Source organism: Mytilus galloprovincialis, chromosome 10 (genome assembly GCF_965363235.1).
Source record: "Mytilus galloprovincialis chromosome 10, xbMytGall1.hap1.1, whole genome shotgun sequence".
Classification (NCBI taxonomy): Eukaryota; Metazoa; Mollusca; class Bivalvia; order Mytilida; family Mytilidae; genus Mytilus; species Mytilus galloprovincialis.
This window is the reverse complement of record NC_134847.1, coordinates 50,793,879-50,811,305: the sequence shown is the minus strand read 5'-3', so window position 1 is coordinate 50,811,305 and position 17,427 is coordinate 50,793,879. Positions and strand designations below refer to the sequence as shown.

Genomic DNA, 17,427 nt, shown 5'->3' with positions numbered 1-17,427 from the left:
AAGAAAATTACCGATCTCTATGGAAAATTCAAAACGGAAAATTCCGTAAAAAATTGCAAATCAAACGCTCAAACACATCAAACGAATGAAAACAACTATCATATTCCAGACTTAGTACAGCATTTCTTTATGTAGAAAATTGTGGATTAAACCAGGTTTTATGACTAGCTAAACCTCTATATGGTATGACAGTCGCGCAAAAGTTCATTACATTGACAACTATGGGTGAGCAAAACCTGTCTATTATTACAATGGAAAGTAAACCCAACCTATTAAATGTTATAATGTATCATTAAATGTTGCAATACCACATAATCAAATGAAAATGTTTGAACGGAATGAAATGCGTTAAATATTCAAGTGTAACTGAGTAATTGATACACTTACGTCGGATTATGTATAAAAACCTTGAGAGTATCTTAAATAATTATTTCTTTTTGAGACTATTACAAATTTTAAACTACATTTACCAGTATTAAAATGTCATTAATCATAGAATGTTATTTTCAATGCACCCCATTATATTCAGTTTAATAAAAATTTATCCTCCCGAAAGCATACTATCTCCACAAAATATTTTCTAGTTCTTCTATGTCCACTTTCCTGACCTCAAATTTAATAAAACTACTAATGTGGTCATTAAATTAAAATCTATCTGCCTGAGTTAAAATCAATTTTTCCAAACTCAAACAAATGTTTGTCGACCGGTTTCTTTCCAATATTTACTATATGTTGCGTAAACCGCAGTCAACGTATATACACTATGAAAAGACTGGCTCCAACTATTAGAATAATAACCGTTGGATTAAATAAAAATTAAATGAATACATTACCAAAAGATTCTTATTCAGGTAGTTGCCGATTTGTCATTTCTTAATTGATTAGAAGATATCGTAATGTTTAACTCTCTTAGCTATGTATCTACGATTTTGCAGGCGTTTTTGAAAATATTAAAGCGATTATTTAGTTTGACTGAGTGAAGATATTGGTTTATGTATGTATATTTAAAGATTAAATGTCAACATAATGTGAAGTTTAAAGTTTTTGTTTTATCTCATGGGCATTGTCTACAGCATGAGGATACATAAATCAATATGTTCTAAATAATCATGATGACATTAGCGAAAAAAAAATTGGCATGATTGGTAAATAAAGGCAACAGTTGTATAACACTGTTCAAGTCATAAATCGATTTCCGAGGGAAACAAACCAACTATAAGAGGAAAACAACGGAACAACAGAAACACTGAACTGTAACAAAAACATCGTCACCATACATAGAAAAGGACTATTTATGCTATATTTCTGACATTTTAAGAAAAAAAGTGTGGATAAAATCTGATTTTATAGCTAGTGTTACCTCTAACTTGTATGACAGTCGCATATAGTTACATTATATTGACAACAATATGAGAAAAAAACAACCAATATAAATGTTTCCATTCTGACTAAAATTATACATAACGAAACAATACGTCATCAATGCTCTTTAACTTCGTACTTCATTTGCCATTATTTTGATTCGAAAGTCACTGATGAGTCTTTTTTGTAGACGAAACCCACGTCTGGAGCAATTACAAAATTTCCATCCTGGTATCTATCATGTCTATGGTTAGTTTATTTATCGATGCAACTACTGGTGTAGTATTAATTTCTCAGTCCAGTAGTGAGCACTTCTGTGTTGACATGAATTATCATTGATATGGTCATAATTATAAATTAACTGTATACAAAACTTTGAATTCTTGAAATACTAAGGCTTTTCTAGCTCAGGAATAGATCACCTTAGCTGTAATTGGCAAAACTTTTAGAAATTTTCGGTCCTCAATGGTCTTCAACTTCGTTCTATATTTGGACTTATTTCTTTTTATTCGAGCGTCACTGATGAGTATTTTGTAAACGAAACGCACGTCGCGCAAATACAAAATTTCAATTCTGGTTAATATGATGAGTTTATTCATAATACTTCATGGTCAAACTTGCTTTTCAATAAATGGCATATTTTTAAGCTCTGAGATTGGAAATATGAATAATTGAAGAGGGCCTTCTTTCATCGATTAATGCACCATATCCCATTTTCTCTATTATAAAAGAGGACATTTTGTTAAATATCAAGGTATGTGTGTTTCTTCACAACACAGTTAACTAGGTACTCAATAAATTTCCAAACTTCGGATTTCTTTTTATTTTGAAACTGTACTTTGTTCTTCATTATAAAATATTAAAGGCGCCATTGAAATTATAAGCCAGGTGTTTCAGTTTATTTTAACATTCTTTAATATATAATGTTGTTAAAGAATCAAATTTCAGCTGAACTGGAAGGAAAAATTATAATTATTAATAACCACAAATGTCATACTAATGTTATCTTGGTCGTATTGCGTCGGATTCATGGTTATTTGTAATTATACATTTTATCAATAAATTTGTAGGACTTCAACTGACAAGGACAATATCGCATGCTTTTGTCAGTACCAGAAGTAGTGTAAATATTTAAGTTCTCTCCTTAAAAAAAAACCAAAAACTAATAAAGACAGCAGTAGTTAAACAGTTTTCAAATCTTGCGAAACAAAAAAACTGTGAAGGAAAAAAAAGTTGACGGAAGAAAAAAAATAATAATAATAATCAAAAGAAATCCAATAGGTCTTTCCACGGAAAAGTGGAAAGACCTAATAATAATCAGAACAAAACCAATAGGTCTTTCAACCGAAAAGGTTGAAAGACCTAATAATAATAATAAGAAGAAGAAATACAGTAAGGTCTTTCCTTATAGAAAAAGGAAAGACCTTAATAACCACAAATGTCATACTAATGTTATCTTGGTCGTATTGCGTCGGATTCATGGTTATTTGTAATTATACATTTTATCAATAAATGTGTAGGACTTCAACTGACAAGGACAATATCGCATGCTTTTGTCAGTAACAGAAGTAGTGTAAATATTAAAGTTCTCTCCTTAAAAAAAACTAATAAAGACAGCAGTAGTTAAACAGTTTTCAAATCTCGTTAATTGATTGAAGAGACAAATCAGAGTAACTTAGGATCTTCTAATATGCGTGCATCACACGCCATTCAAATTCTTTCCAGACCAGATGTCAAAATCGAGAATAGAAAAAAAAATTGGTCGAATCAAGTACCAGTGAACCTATTCTGGTATCTTTAGATCTGGAAACACGAAAATATGTCGCTAGTGAATTTGACATCGAAATATAGTTATGGTCAAACAATTATCTATTCATGACTTGAAATAATTTTCATTTCAGGTTTGGTTTGGTACAGTTCAATTTTCGGTTGCCTTAATCTTATTTTCTTTAAATTTGGAGAAAAGAAAAAAAAAACTCAGCTGTAAAATGTAAGAATTCATAAATTTTATGCAAGGTAGATGCTATATAAAATAAAAATACACAGAGGTTATAAATTAATTATAAAAAACCATCTCTTCTTCAAAAAGGATCTGCAAGATAATGTTTTCATGTATAAAGCATTGCATTTTTAAAAATTATGTATGCATTTAAGTACCAGCATTATGTCATTGGAAGTGCATGTTTTTTTTAAAACAAATTTACATGCACAGAGCAGAATTCGGACTGCGTTTGTAGCAAATAACACACACCAACTGTATATTTTGGTTTATCGACGACAATTGTAGCTAAAAAATGATTTCAAAGTGTGTGCTATAGAAAAAAATATAAGTAAGGGGAATGATATAGAATATAAATACACTATCCAATGTAAGAGATTTTGCAAAATGTTGTGAACTTATTTCTTACCAATTGAAACAAGTATCCATATTTTTTATTTTAATCTTAAATATTGCAAATTAAATCATTATATAAACAATAATTTGAAATAATAATTATTAAATAGAACCATACCTTTATTAAGCAAACCTTGCAAGACAACCTAAATGTTCTGTCGAAAGTATGCGACCATACGATCTTATAAGAGAAGTAACACCCAATAACGATCAACTTTGACTCCTCTTTTTTTTAATTTTTTTTTATATCAAATCATATTTTAGTGAAAATTATCTATTATTTATCGTATAACATTTTTTCTCCAAACATTAGATGACCGTTTGAATATGTCAGGTTTTATGGACTTTCCCTTATTGAATTTACCTTGGGCTTCGGTATTTTTTAATATTTTTTTATGAAATTAATTTTTGGGCGCCCGGAAACAAAATAAAATTATTTTTTTCTTTCAGACGTATTAAACAACAATGTGATATATTCGTGCTCTTGTAAACAATACCTTTTTAATATGTTTAATAAGACTAAAACTAATCATTTTATGATTTTGTTTTTATTTCTTCAACCACGTATATTAATATTTTTACATTTTTTGAGTGGAATTCCTGGAACATTGCACGACTTAATTTTTCTAACTGCATTTCGTAGAATATCTTGGTAACTTCAACGCGCGCCTGGCGTAAATATAAAATTTTAATCCTGGCATCTATCTATGATGAGTTTCTTTGCAACCACTGGGTCAATGCCACTGCTGGTGGAGATTTATTTCCCCGAGGGTATCACCAGCCGAGTAGTCAGCACTTCTGTGTTGACTTGAGTTATCATTGATATGTTCATAACTATAAACTAACTGTTATCTAAACTTTAGATTTTTCAAAACCTAAGGCTTTTCTACCTCAGGAATAGATTACTTTAGCTGTTTTTGGCAAAACGTTTTGGAACTTTTGGTGTTCAATGCTCTTCAACTTCGTACTTTATTTTGGCCTTTTAAACTTTTTTTGATTCGAGCGACTCTGATGAATCTTTTTTAGACGAAACGCGCGCCTGGCGTAAATATAAAATTTTAATCCTGGCATCTATCTTTGATCAGTTTATTTTCATCTTCTATGATCCTGAAAATTTCAGTCATCAGTAAATAAATGTTCACAGTCTATCATGGCATTAATGTAACTGGGGCCTTATACTGAGCCTTGTGTTATTCCTGATGTTTCTTCTTTCCAGTCAAAGGTTTCACCTTTTACTGAAACTTTTTGGTATCTATATGTACGAACACTATAATAAAAAAGTCTTAATATTAGATTAGTTATCCAAAATTTATTCAATATCTGTTCGTGTCTCCTCTGTGGTTCTTTGTCAAAGGCTTTCATGAAGTCTGTAGATGCAATCTACCTGGTAGTCATTATGTAAGGCTCAATACCATTTATAGATTACTTCTAAAAGTTGTATCTCTCCGAAATAAAGTGTGACTAAATATATGCTCTCTTTAATTATCTAATTAATTTAACAAAAACCTGACTAATATGCCTGTAGTGCTTATCTCGTTGTTTATTCCTTTTATTTGCAAAAGCACTCGCTGGAGCATTTTTTCATTGATTGGCAACTGCTTTGATTATTAATGATTGGCTGAAAATAAAAGCGGACAGGTTTAACTATACATTCATCTTTCCCAAACAGCAGTCTTACGTGTAGGCTATTTAAGCCTGTGTATTTATCCGTCTAAAGATACTTCAATATAATTTCTTACTAAATATTTGATTCCTCAATTTACACTTTAAATGAAAACAGGTTTAGGTTTAGGGATCTCGCCTTGTGCTTCATTTGTGAAAAACTAATCAAGTATTCTTATAACATTACTGCTTTTTGTTCATTATATTATGTTTTATTCGATTTTACATCTACCTGATCTTAATGTAGGTCACCTATACCTCATCTTGTCTTTGATTTGGATTTGATATAACTGCATATGGCTTTGGGTTATTCGTAACGTTTTCGAATAATCTTTTTTTAAATAATTTCTTCTGTTATTTAACATTTGTTTTAGTCTGGTTTCTTAAAGCTTACTGTTATATATTCTTCTCTTGCTTCAGAGTCTTTGTTAGTTGCAACGTTTTACAATGTAAACAGAACGTTTTTCTGCTAATCCAAACTTTTTTTTTATATATTGGGAATGCGTTTTATTTTTTCCAATCGGGTTATATAGTTTAAGGTGGTAGAAGACAGTTAGATTTTGCGTTTCCGAGTTATGGGGTTTTATTCACTGAAAAAGGGGGATTTTCCAGTTTTCGGTCAATAACTCTTTAAAAACACTTTCATCAATTTGCAAAAAACTTTGGTAAATTGATTATATCGTTTACCATGAGCTTCCTTTCGATTTTTATAAATATTAGAGTTTACATTTCCGAATTATAGGGCTATATTAATTAAAAGGGGGATTTTACAGTTGTCGAACAATTTATTTAGCTTAAAAACGCTTTAAAAAATTGCATTAAAACATGTGAAACTTTGGCGTTAACTTTATTTCGTTTATTTTTTTATTCTTTTTTTTTTTTATAGATTTTAGATCTTACGTTCCCGAGTTATGGATTTTATCAATACAAAAAGGGTGATTTTTATTTTTTGAACATATCATAAAAATTATTTGAGCATTTTCCATCAAACATGAGACTGTTTTATATCTATTAAGATAACCTTCCTTTAGTTTTCATTTTCTGATATGACACTGAGAAGTTTTAGAACTTTATTCTTAAAAAAACGCAACGAGCGAAACATGCACTCATGGCGCAGATGTTTATTAACGATATCGTCCGCCTCACTTTTAATTCCAGTAGGAGAGGAGTGTTCCATGTTGTATTGTGGCCTAATTCAATCAATTGTCGTTATCTATTTTGAAAGAAATCTACTTTCTTTATCATTGTAAATGGTTTATATTCTTGTAAGTTTGCCCTTGATTTGTTGACAGTATCTTTAAAATTTACCTGTGTACAAGAAAAGATCATCCGGTGTTAGTTTTAGATTTCAACTATTACCGAAGACGGACTTCACGTAATAATACGATGAACCATTTATACAAGTAGTGTGTTTTCTTGTTGTTTACTTTTAAAATGTCCACTAAAGGAGTCACTAAGCGAGCAGTTATCGTTACAGCTATTGTGGTGATTGCAGGATTATTTATTGCTGTTATTGTACTAGCGATACGGAAACGTGAATGCGGTAAATATTTTTACATTTTTAAGCGTGTCAACATAACTAAATTATGTATGTAGTCAAGTGTAAACTGTATCACTTTCGTTGTTATATCGTAATATAATTCACTTGTCAAGTTTAAGCTAGCTATACAACCAGGTTCAATACACCATTTGCTGCAGAAGAAAATTCCAGTATCAAGTCAGTAAAAATGACAGTTGTTATGCAATCGTTTGATGTGTTTCAGCTTTTGATTTTGCCATTTGATTAGAGACTTTCCTTTTATACTTCTCCTCGGAGTTCACGTTTTTGGTGATTTCACTTTTTACTTAATACTAGTTAATGCGATGTTGACTTTCTGGTTGTATAGATTTCTTTTAACAGAAAATATGCATAACTTACTTATAATATCATCGATTTAGTCCCTTGCAATAAGTATTATAGTTCGATAGTCATTGTTTGTTTTGTTTTGTTTTTAATCTTACATCCATCCATTCCATTTTGCCTTGTAACCAAATTACAAACACTTTGCGTGCACTATCATATTTTGTTTGTAATTCCTATACAACTGCAAACTTGTACTGTTGTTGAATGACTGAATCGACAAAACACGTGTTTATGTGTTCGTCACACGATGGTTGACCAATGAGGTGTCTGTTTCTCAATGCATGCCCTATGACTGCTATGTAACACAAATCTCTTGATAAAGTGTGAATTAAATGCTCCAAAATCAGCAAATTTTGTATATTGTCGTACCATGACAACATTTTACACTTAAGAGCTTATAAGAACTTAAAACAATTGTGTGCGCCATCTTTGATCCAAAAAATTCTGTTACTAAAAGGTGCCCATATTTATACAGAATCCCTAATCAAACCATATTGGGCAAACATTGATGTTACAACAAAAACTATGTATAATTCAGAGGTAGTATATTGCAGTTTGTAGAGTTAATTTATTTTCTATCAGTAATTGCCAAAACAATGTTTCCACGTAATGTATGGAAGTGCTCACGTCATACAACAAACTTTTGGAGCTAATTATAACCCTAAGACTGAGTAGACCTTCTCCTTTGCCAAAAGAACCTTATATATATTAAAACTTGATTTTTACTTATTTATCTATTGAACAGATATCAAAGACAACGATGTACATTTACCAATAGTTTCTCTCCAAAACAGACAATATATTCTTGACGATTTTAAGAAAGGCGATGGGATAAACATCCGATGGCTGCCGAATGTAAACAGTCGGACTCAAATTGATACAGCTTTATCGATAGGTCAGGAAATAAAGAACATGTGTAGTTACAGTGTATGCTATACATTTATTTATGAGTTAATTTCAATCGACAATTACGTTATTTATGAGTTAATTTCATTCCACAATTACTTAGAACTTATTTCACGAGAAATCACATATTAAAGATTAATAATCATCCAATTTTTTTGGCTTGATCAACGTTATATTACGTATACAACATTTTTTAAATATCACTGCAAAAAATGTACATACAAGTCATGCAGCCAGTAATATTAAAGAAAAACAAATTTACTTTGCATCCAGCGGTTAAAATATACAAAACAAATTGAATATGTTTCAAAGTGGACAGGTTTTTTTTTTTTAGCAAAAATTTCAATGATGTATTTGACATTTCAGTATCATGAAAACGAATAGTATAATATTTTAGGCAAATACAACATGATAGAAGTAAATATACAAACCTCAAGCGGAAATGATCCTGTTATTGGAGCGAGCGATGGTCTCAACCTCCTAAACACGATAACACCGTTGAGTGATGCTAATACTGGCATTAAGATAAATGTGAAGGATAATATTGAAGCTCAAACGGTTTTAAGTACTCTAAGAAATGTAGTCTTAGATAAACCAGTCCTGATATCCATTCCAATTTTGTCTCCAGGTTCCAGTTTCGACATAGACAGGTGATTGAATATTGGAAAGTTTAAATATTATTTTTATCATTTACAAACATAAGTAGATATGGTTTAGTTTTATATAATACCTATATATAAACAAGAGATATCAAGTTGGGGAAAATGGATATCAAGGGGTACTGCTTTTTCGGCTTTGCAGAAAAAAACCCTAATAATATATAAATGCAGATATCGTCAGCATTTAAATGTTTTCAGAAAATACTGGTACTCGGTTTTTTTTGTTCTGTTTCAACGTGCCCTAATTATGGTTCAATATTTATCTATTTTCTGCAAAGTGGCTTATATTTAATTAATTTATGTGCAGATTTACTAGTATTTTACTTTTTCATGTATTTGCATGTTTTTCCATGGATTAATGCTAACATATGTTCCTTGGTGTATAAATGGTGGAACGCGACAAAAGATATAGATACCAGCATATTTCACCATACGGCTTTCAACAATGAGCAAAACCATACCGTATAGTATAGCCAGCCGTTGTGAAATTTATTCCTTATTTATTAATATTAAAAAATTATAGTAAGGTAAAAAATGCCCCGATATGCCAAGATGTAAAACAATTTAAACTAGAACTCCAATGGCTTGATTTATAAACAAAATAATATCGAATATCATCCACTAGTTTGATAGACTGCAACCAAATTTAATTATTTAATTCAAAATTTTGTGTCGAGAAATATTTTGGATTTCAAATGCGATTGTTTTACAAGTGAAAAGTATAGCTATCTATAAAAGCATGTTCAATCCACCATTTTCTACACAAAAATGCAAGTCAGGAATATGTCAGTTGTTATCCATTCGTTTGATGTGTATGAGCTTTTAATTTTGCCATTTGAAGAGGGACATTCCGTTTTGAATTTTGCTCGGAGTTCAGTATTTCTATGATTTTACTTTTTATAAATACTAAATAAATTTGACAAATAACTTGTCATTTCAGGTTTAAGAAAGATTTGTCTCCTTTGTCAGTAAAGGATAATTACATTGGAGTAAATCTTGCTATTTCTAAAACTTTTTGTGAACGGTATGGGATAGAATATGGTACTTCCGAATACGTAAGTGACATGATAAAAAACCTTAATTTTCCTGTAACTAAGGTTACGATAGAAATGAAAGCTGTCATTATACAATCATCATGGAAGGGTATAAAATGGATTTTAGACACCAACCCAAGTGTGAAACTCGTAATCTCCTCAAATTCATTGAGAGTCAATTGTACAGCGTTTGATTTACTTCTGTTGAGGAATGATGCAGATAAGGGCAAATTGTTATATAACATTGATGAAGCCTTGTATCAAGATTTTGTAGATGTTTTATCCACTGCCGGCAGTCCTCTGCTATATTTTAATATTACGCCACGTGACGCGAGTGGTATTATTTGGAGCCATAACACAGACACATGGAATTTACTAAATACTGCCACACAAGGTAAATTTGAAGCTGATTGGACATTAAGTGGATTATAGGTAAATTTGAAATATCAACAGAAGTCATGGAGGGGTTGAGGGAGGGAAGTCTCTCCGCCTATGATTAAATTGAAATGAATGCAATAACGATTCGAATATCATCGAAAAGTCAACGAATCAAGACTACGGGGACAGATCTTTATTTGCATATTGGAAATGAAATGCAGGAGATCACACAATAGTTAAATATGAGCATGTTTTATTATAGGAAAACTAATGACCTGAATAAGTTAACTTTCAGAAGTCGGTGAACACCTGATCATACCTTGTATATCATGTAATTATAGACCTTGAGAATGACAAAAATCCAACTCCAATTAGTATTGATAAGGCCTTGAAAACAAAATAATTGCCTACAAGGGGACAAACAGATTGTCATTTTGTGGAATGTTCGTCGTCAAAGAGGTGTATCTAGATATAAATTTGGCAGTCTACAATGAAATTCTTACATATAAATTGCTTAATATGCCTAATGTAACAATTGTCGATCGTCCATAACAAACAATTTCCGCTCGTGAACACCTTGGAGTTTATTAATAACACCTGAAATAATAACTCTACACGACAATAAGGTGTCTTAAATACACAAAAATAAGGTGCGTCATAAAAAGAAAACCGAGCAGTGTATCGCCGGAATTATGAGCCTGTAAAATTATTTAAAAGAGGGACGAAAGATACCAAAGGGACAGTCAAACTCATAAATCTAAAACAAACTGACAACGACATGGCTAAAAATGAAAAAGACAAACAGAAAAACAATAGTACACATGACACAACATAGAAACCTAAAGAATAAACAACACGAATCCCACCAAAAACTAGGGGTGATCTCAGGTGCTCCGGAAGGGTAAGCAGATCCTGCTCCACATGTGGCACCCGTCGTGTTGCTTATGTGATTACAAATCCGGTAAATAGTCTTATTCGGTAGGTCACATTCATGAAAGGGAAGGGGATTGTAGTTACGACGTAAGAAACATATCCGATATCATTTGTGAAACGGTTATTCCATAATGGTCAACCAACTTGTGATGGCGTCCGTAAAATTTACGAAGGGATGATTTCAACTTCACCATCATGGAAGGGTATAAAATGGATTTTAGACACCAACCCAAGTGTGAAACTCGTAATCTCCTCAAATTCATTGAGAGTCAATTGTACAGCGTTTGATTTACTTCTGTTGAGGAAGACACAACATAGAAAACTAAAGAATAAACAACACGAACCCCACCAAAAACTAGGGGTGATCTCAGGTGCTCCGGAAGGGTAAGCAGATCCTGCTCCACATGTGGCACCCGTCGTGTCGAACTTTAACCTGTTACAATTAACCATCATTGACAACTTTAAGGGAGTAAACCTTGGTTCAGGGAGATAACTCTTTAAATCAGTTATATACGTTTGTAAAAGTCAAGTTTCATCAATTTATATTGAGCATTTACCTGAAACAGATTGAAATTTAGGTATGTAACCTAGGAGTTTAGGACATATCTATGAAAATGGTTGACACAAAACATACTGATGATTTTAAGAGTTGTTTCCTTTAACCTAGGTCTACCTACTTAATTCGTACATTTATATTGTTTCGCTTTACTAAACTTACTAGTTATTTTGATTGTTGTTTTTTTGTTGGTTTATTTTCAGAAAAGCCACATGGCGGATGTTTGTTCGCAAATGATAGTATGTTTCCGTCATAGCTAAAATTCTATTTTGATATCTTTATACTTTTTATTAATAACTCAAAATTTGTATAAACTGTTGTAGGTGATGTGATGATGATAGAAGGTGACATCATGTTACTAGGACAAGATACAGCTAACCAAACAAACATTCCCATAATGGCACATACTGTCGGAGATAACAACAACATTACGTTCGAACAATGGATCGACGAAATTATTAAGGTATTCTGGCCATTAAGTTTAAACAAATAATCTTTTTCAAAGACTCATTCATTTATAGTATATAATAGATAATGAAAGTAAAATCGAAGAAATAATTGAGCTTGTTTTCGAGATATAAAAAGTAAAATCACAAAAATACTATGAACAAATAAGAAGGATTTTATCATATTTATTATTAATTCTACATTTGGATTCCGAAAACCTGACAAAACATAAAAAAAATCTGGACCTAGCAAACATCCTTAAGGCGCATAATTAGAAAAACTTATGTACCACAAATTGTGTCTTCGTGTCACAATGCAGCAAAATTGATATTGACGCAATTATCGGACATCAGAATTTCAAAAACTTTGATGGACCAAGGACATTAAATCATAATACCGCAGTTTCTTAAACTAACGGTTCATGTCGTAGAGTTACATTTGTGTATAACTTATGTCAAATACAAAAAGTGCATTTGATTAAAATTGAACAGAAGATCATGTTGATATAGAGAGCAATTCGTAAAAATTAATTTGTCGATTGCCTTAACGGTTACGAAAATAGCAATAACAAGAATCCCCGTGTTCGAAGATAACTTTACCGATATAAAAAGTTCGGTCAAATACGGTTTAATTTTAAAGTGCAATAACTGAAAAGATCGATGTCCTTTACCAAATATATAATCAGTTTTCTGAAAATTATAAAAAAGTAGATGAAATAAAGTGCCGGATGAGGAAAAAATCAAATTAAGGCAAGCCCTATAGGTCTCTCCAGGGATAAAATGAAATAACAGAATGTTGCAACACGAATTAATAAAACAGAGTACGTTTGTGTCTGGTTGGATGCCATTTACTTCTATGTTGCAGAATATAAAACTCTAATAACCTATAATAGTGAAATAAATGAAAACGATAATTACTCATACGTGTTTTGCATTTCATAAAAAGAATATTTAAAGTAATACTTTCAGAAAAAAATATAATTATTCATGCAATATGTTCTTAAGGCTAGCAATATCGTGTAATGAATATTTAAGATGTTTTATAGGTCGATAAAGGCATGAAACTTGATCTTAAAAGTATAGACGCAGTTAAACCAGCATTACAGATTGTGTCAAGGAAGAGTTCCAGAATCAAAGGTCCGGTATGGGCAAATGCTGATATACTTAAAGGTCCGGATGGCATAGATCCTCGAATTCCCGCAAACGCGTTTTTGGAGGCAATTGAGGAATTTCCAAATGTTGTTCTATCTCTAGGTTGGACAACTAAAAGTAAGGGAGATAATAACAGCCTAAACTATACAATGGAAATGGTACAGGAAATGCACAATATTGTAAAAGATTTACAACAGCCAATCACTTTCCCTGTTAGGGCGGAGCAGCTGATTGACTCTTTAGATTCATTTGAATGGTTACTTGAGAAGTCCAGAGGTTACACTTTAACGGTTTGGACAGCACACAATGATAATGTAACGAAAGCCGATATGGACTTTGCACGTAGAAAACTTGAAGCGTCGCGTGTATACTTTGATCTTCCAAGAGAATTAAGACCCTCTTTTATTTGATATGTCTGCTTTCAAGCGTGTTGCCCACAAAAAGAGTGGTAGCCTTCCTAATGTACAATTATAGTTGAAAAATTGAAATTAATGTTTAAAGTAACATGATATCAGCAGATTATTTCGAAGTAAACATAATATTACTTTTTATTAAATAGCTTTATCCGAAGTTAAAGGATACTGCTAACTTCTTTTCTGTCTTCCTAAGAAGTTCCAGTATAAAGTCAATCAGGAAAGCAAGCATCTTAATAATGTCAGTTACAGAGAATTTCATAAATCATGCCATTTTTTTCATCTAAATTGTTTTCGATTTTGTCATGTGAGGGCCTTTTCCAGATGACTATGAGCTTTGTTCATTTTTGAAGGCCGTTCGGTTACCTAGTATATTACATAAATCCGCTTCAGTTTAAAATCTGTTGGATAGTGTTCTCATCGGCAATCAATATTTTATATCTTGTTGTTTTGTTTTCACAGGATATAAAAATACGCTAGTTACCTAGAATGTACCAAATGTGAAAATTCAGTGTGTTCTAAAGAAAAAATGTAATTCTTTACGCGCTAAATTGTTTTCCTATCATGATTGCCTGGATAGAGAGTTGCAACTCACGCCATCACTAATTAATTGACCGTTATGGAATGTCTGTTTCACAGATGACAACGGGTATGTTCCAATCGTCGTAACTACAATCCCGTACCCTATCCCCGAATGTGACCTACCGAATTAGACTTTTCAGCAATTTAACGGGTGCTACATGTGATATCTTATTACCCTTTCGGAGCACCTGTGATCACCCCAGTTTTTGGTGTGGTTCGTGTTGCTCAGTCTTTACTTGTATTGTTGTTTATGTCCTTTTTATTAGCCATGGTTTTGTCAGTTTATTTTTGACTGATATGTTTGAATGTCCCTTTGGTATCTTTGGCCTCTCTTTATTGAAAACAATGGACGAAAAATAAATAACATCGTCAGCAACTAATGACAACCACTGAACAGAAGTTTCTTTGGGAAGGAATATTTAGAATGTGGCAGTGCTGAACATTTTTGCTCTATTCTACTCTAACATGCGAAAATGATGAAATAGCACAACTTTAACATAAAACCCAACTGGTCCGAGTACACAGTTATCGTCCTTTGATTTTCGTTGTCCACGAATATAGTCCTTAGTGTGGACAGTGTGTTACTTGCCAATTTTTGTAATACCCCTTCCAAATTTATTTCTCCATGTTTTATGCCTCATATAGCAAGTTGGGGGTGAAATGACACTGTAAAAAAAAATTGGGTCATAAATATTAATGTAAAGTAGTGATTAGGTCCAGCTGAAAAGGGTAAAAAATTAGCACTTCGGAAGCTGTCAAAAGATTTCAAGACCCCCTTAACACAAAATTGTCCATATTTTGAGTTAGAGCTGATGAAGTTTTCTATAATTTTGATATAATTTGTCCCAAAAGTAGTACAACACACTGTAAAAATATTATTGAGAAAGCGCAGGTGGGATTTTTTTAATTTTCATTATTGTCTAAAAGAAATGCACTACGAAATAACTGTGTACTCGGACCAACTGTAAACATCAGATGGACACGAAGCACAAATAATTACCATAAAAAACAAAAACTACAAAGTTCCGAGGTTATGGTGTACTTGCAGTTATTGAAGTCTAGTTCAAAGTCAACTAATAAATAAACCAATTGACAAGATAGAAAATATCCTTGGTCCAATGATCAAATTCTTGTATAAGTAATGTAGAAAAATAAGATCAAACATGATATATAATTCAATGTTATATTACATGCAACGTTACTTGACCGATGGACATTTAAATCTAAAAAATCAATATAGAACATATTATCGTGACAAAAACCCCAGAGGAAATTGCATGAACTGCAAATGGAGCGATACCTTTTGCAACTATTTGGTTAACGTGCATATAGCACCGACATGCGAATCGACAATATGGCATTCGCTATTGGGAAAGACACTTTTTTTCTTCTTTTACAGATCAATACTGAAAAATATCCAAAAATATATTCACTTTATCATCTACATCTTTAAATGTCATGATGGATATTCAACCATAATCATACTGCAATATAAACAATACTATGATGACGAATATATGTTAAATTAATTTTTAAACATACAATGTGGATCAGTTCGAGATATTTGACAAATGAAGAAAGAAAAGTTTTCCGTTTGGCAAAATTTAATTAATCTGTTGATTGAAAGATGATCAAGGAAGAACAATCGATAAGGAAAGGATTCCAATTTTCCGATGTTTTAACTTTAATGTTTCCTAAGAAACTCAATCATGTACATGGATAAACGTTTTTAAGAAAGAAAAGCAGTTGTACGTTAAGTAACAATTGACTAAATATATAAAGATTCTACCACGGCATCAAGTGTGATTCGATATTTATCAACTCGAGGCAGTTAAATTTTCTTATTGAAAGCGCAAGGCTCGCCGAACGTTTTAAATATTTTTAATTTAACTGTCGAGAGTTGATAAATATCGTATTGCCCGAGATTTGGTAGTGGAATCTGTTTCTCTAATGATTTTTAGCCGATATACAGACAATGTTTATCATCTTTTCGGATGATCTGCAGAGATGTGTTCTTTCAATGCGACGTCATTAGGCATGGTCGCCTTTTTTCGTGACGTCACAAAATGAAATATAGAGGAAAACAAGACGTCATAATCAAATTTTAACCAATGACAAACTGAGATCAAACGAACCACACGTTGATTTAATAAAAATATTCAACAGGTCAAAAAAGGGTAATCGGGTATGAATAAGAGAAATATATTATATATGGTTTGATTTTTCTTGTTTCTCATTGGTTAATTTCGTCACATGTTTCCCAACATATACTTTGTGTTTTTGTGGAGCCTGTGACATTTATATCGCGAAAGCGAGACATAGTGCTCCTAGATTCCGTCGTCGGCGTATGAGGCGTCAACAATTAGGTTCAGTCTGTGGTTAAAACTTTTTAAGACATCGACAACTTTGTCAAACCTTCATGGAATTTTAGGGGAGGAAATTTGGACAGAAGCTTGTTTATGACTTAAATACATTATCCTGAGCAAAATTTCGAAAATATTTATTTTCATTTTTCAGTTTTTTATTGATAAATGGACTTAGTTTTTTTACAGTTAACATTCAGATTAAGTCTGAGGTTAAAGTTTTTCTGTCATCAATGACTTTGTCAAACCTACCTGGCATTTTAGAAAATCTGGACAGAAGTTTATTATGACAGAGGCTAAGTTTTTTTTTGTCGTATTTACCTGATAAATTTTGACTTCTTTTTTTTTACATTTTTAACAAGTAAATGCAGTCTGGAGTTAAAGTTTGTTATACATCAATTAATATATTAAATCTTCTTTGAAATTTATAAAATCTTTCGTTTGACAAATTCCGGATCCCTTCTGATACGTCTCTAAAGTTATGAGAATTGTATGTATTTTTAGTTTAAGCTTAGATTGACCGGAAGAGATATCTATCAAAATAAATTTAAGAAACGTCAAATGTTGTTCTTCTTCTATTTAATCTGTCTATCCACTGTTGGATAATCCATATCAAGATGATGTTAAACGATTATTTTCCAACGTTTAACATAGTCTATTATAAATTAAAAAACATATCATCC

The 17,427-nt window shown here is 31.8% G+C and overlaps 1 protein-coding gene across 1 annotated transcript; it reads left to right on the top strand.

The window, feature by feature from the left end:
* Positions 1–6,742: 6,742 nt before the first annotated feature.
* On the top strand, positions 6,743–13,979 carry LOC143047758 (uncharacterized). The gene is made up of 6 exons (XM_076220998.1): positions 6,743–6,962; positions 8,068–8,217; positions 8,626–8,878; positions 9,828–10,315; positions 12,112–12,251; positions 13,281–13,979. Exons 1-6 carry the CDS (start codon positions 6,854–6,856, stop codon positions 13,794–13,796), a joined length of 1,656 nt encoding a protein of 551 aa, XP_076077113.1. The 5' UTR covers positions 6,743–6,853; the 3' UTR covers positions 13,797–13,979.
* Positions 13,980–17,427: the final 3,448 nt, after the last annotated feature.